This window comes from Colobus angolensis, unplaced genomic scaffold, assembly GCF_000951035.1.
Source record: "Colobus angolensis palliatus isolate OR3802 unplaced genomic scaffold, Cang.pa_1.0 Scaffold151, whole genome shotgun sequence".
In the NCBI taxonomy this organism is placed as follows: Eukaryota; Metazoa; Chordata; class Mammalia; order Primates; family Cercopithecidae; genus Colobus; species Colobus angolensis.
This window is the reverse complement of record NW_012114611.1, coordinates 544,312-546,081: the sequence shown is the minus strand read 5'-3', so window position 1 is coordinate 546,081 and position 1,770 is coordinate 544,312. Positions and strand designations below refer to the sequence as shown.

Sequence of the window (1,770 nt, the reverse complement as noted above, 5' to 3'; positions counted from 1 at the left end):
GCCACCACGCCTGGCTTGATTTATTTCTTAAATGGCTTTATTAAACCTGATATAAAGAGATTAATGTCAAATTGGAGCTTGTTATATTCACAGTTGGTGTCAGGTGAAACTGTCATTTGAAGTCAAAGCAACCCTAAATACAGTCAAATATCATGCAAGTGATTTCTAAAATAAACAAAAATGTACTCGGTCACAGAAAGTTTAAAAAGAAAATTGCAGTCTGTAAACTTCAGATTCACTACCTACCTCTCTTGCTCGATGGAGCTGTGCGCGCTCAATCCTAGATATGATATCCTTTACTGAGAATGGGATCTCAAGGTTAGGGAGCACCAAAGGACTAAGGACATTTTGGGGCTCTCTTCTCATGATGGTGGAATCCTTGATGTATTTTTCTGATTCGAGGTCATCGTCTATCTCATTTTTCATTTTGAAAAACATTTCGAAGATGTGGGTGATTTCCTTTTATTTCTTCTTTTTCACAGAATCTACGAAAATGCTAATAAAGATATCCAGTAGGAAGCTAGGAGAGGTCTTTCCTGCTCCCAGAAGTTGTGGCATACTCTGCTGCTAATTGGTGGCTACCATGATATTCCAGTCCTGTTGATGTCACAATAGACCCATTGTGACATTATCATTGATCAAACATGTAAAGAGTACTTACTATGTGCAGAGAACTGGGCATTCTATATGCTGCCATGGTAGAAGGGTGAAGGGGGGAAGGAGGGTAGGAAATAATAGACAATAGGAATGCTAAAATAAATAGAAGATATAGCCCTGCTTAAATAACCTTAAAATCTAGATATGTTGGCTGGGCACAGTGGCTCACACCTGTAATCCCAGCACTTTGGGAGGCCGAGGCAGGCGGATCACCAGAGATTGGAGTTTGAGACCAGCCTGACCAACATGGAGAAACTCCTGTCTCTACTAAAAAACAAAATACAAAATCAGCCAGGCGAGTTGGCACATGCCTGTAGTCCCAGCTACTCAGGAGGCTGAGGCAGGAGAATCACTTGAATCTGGGAGGCAGAGGTTGTGGTGAGCCGAGATCATGTCATTGCACTCCAGCCTGGGCAACAAGAGTGAAACTGTCTCAGAAAAAAAAAAAAAAAATCTAGGTGCGTCAAATATAACTGTAATGGAATAAGGGTTGCAACTACTTCCTCAGCTGCCCCTTAACTTTTCCTAAACATGTAGTAACTTGGATGATATCATTTGGATGAGGTAACTTGGATGATATTATTTGGATGAGGATCACACTCTTTGCACTGCTTACTCTTTATTCTTTTTTTTTTTCGAGACAGAGTCTCACTTTATTACTCAGGCTGGAGTACGGTGGCGTTATCTCAGTTCACTGCAACCTCTGCCTCCCAGGTTCAAGAGATTCTTGTGCCTCAGCCTGCCAGATGCTCAGATTCCTCAGCTGGAATTACAGGCACGTGCCACCACACCTGGCTAATTTTTGTTTAATATTTGCTTTAGATATTTTTTAAATTAAAAAAAGCATTAGAGAAGGTCGAAGTCCTCTTTGATGTCTCCCAACCCCCGGTTCCTTCCTTCCCCACTGTCCCATTCCAGATGAAATGACAATCATGAATTTTACATATTTGAGTCTATTTTTACATAGTTTTACTACAGGTGTATGTATTTTTTTTTTCTTTCTTTCTTTTTTTTTTTTTGAGACAGAGTCTCACTCTGTTGTCCAGGCTGGAGTGTAGTAGCGCGATCTCAGCTCACTGCAAACTCTGCCTCCCAGGTTCAAGCGATTCTCCT

General features: G+C 41.0%; 1 protein-coding gene across 1 annotated transcript in view; it reads right to left on the bottom strand.

Moving 5' to 3' along the window:
- FAM186A (family with sequence similarity 186, member A) overlaps nt 1-576 on the bottom strand; it is a 78,277-nt gene extending 77,701 nt beyond the window's left edge. Inside the window, exon 1 of the mRNA XM_011936286.1 lies at nt 247-576. Coding sequence (XP_011791676.1) covers nt 247-438 — 192 coding nt within the window. The 5' untranslated portion in view covers nt 439-576. The remainder of the gene's footprint in view (nt 1-246) is intronic.
- Nucleotides 577-1,770: the final 1,194 nt, after the last annotated feature.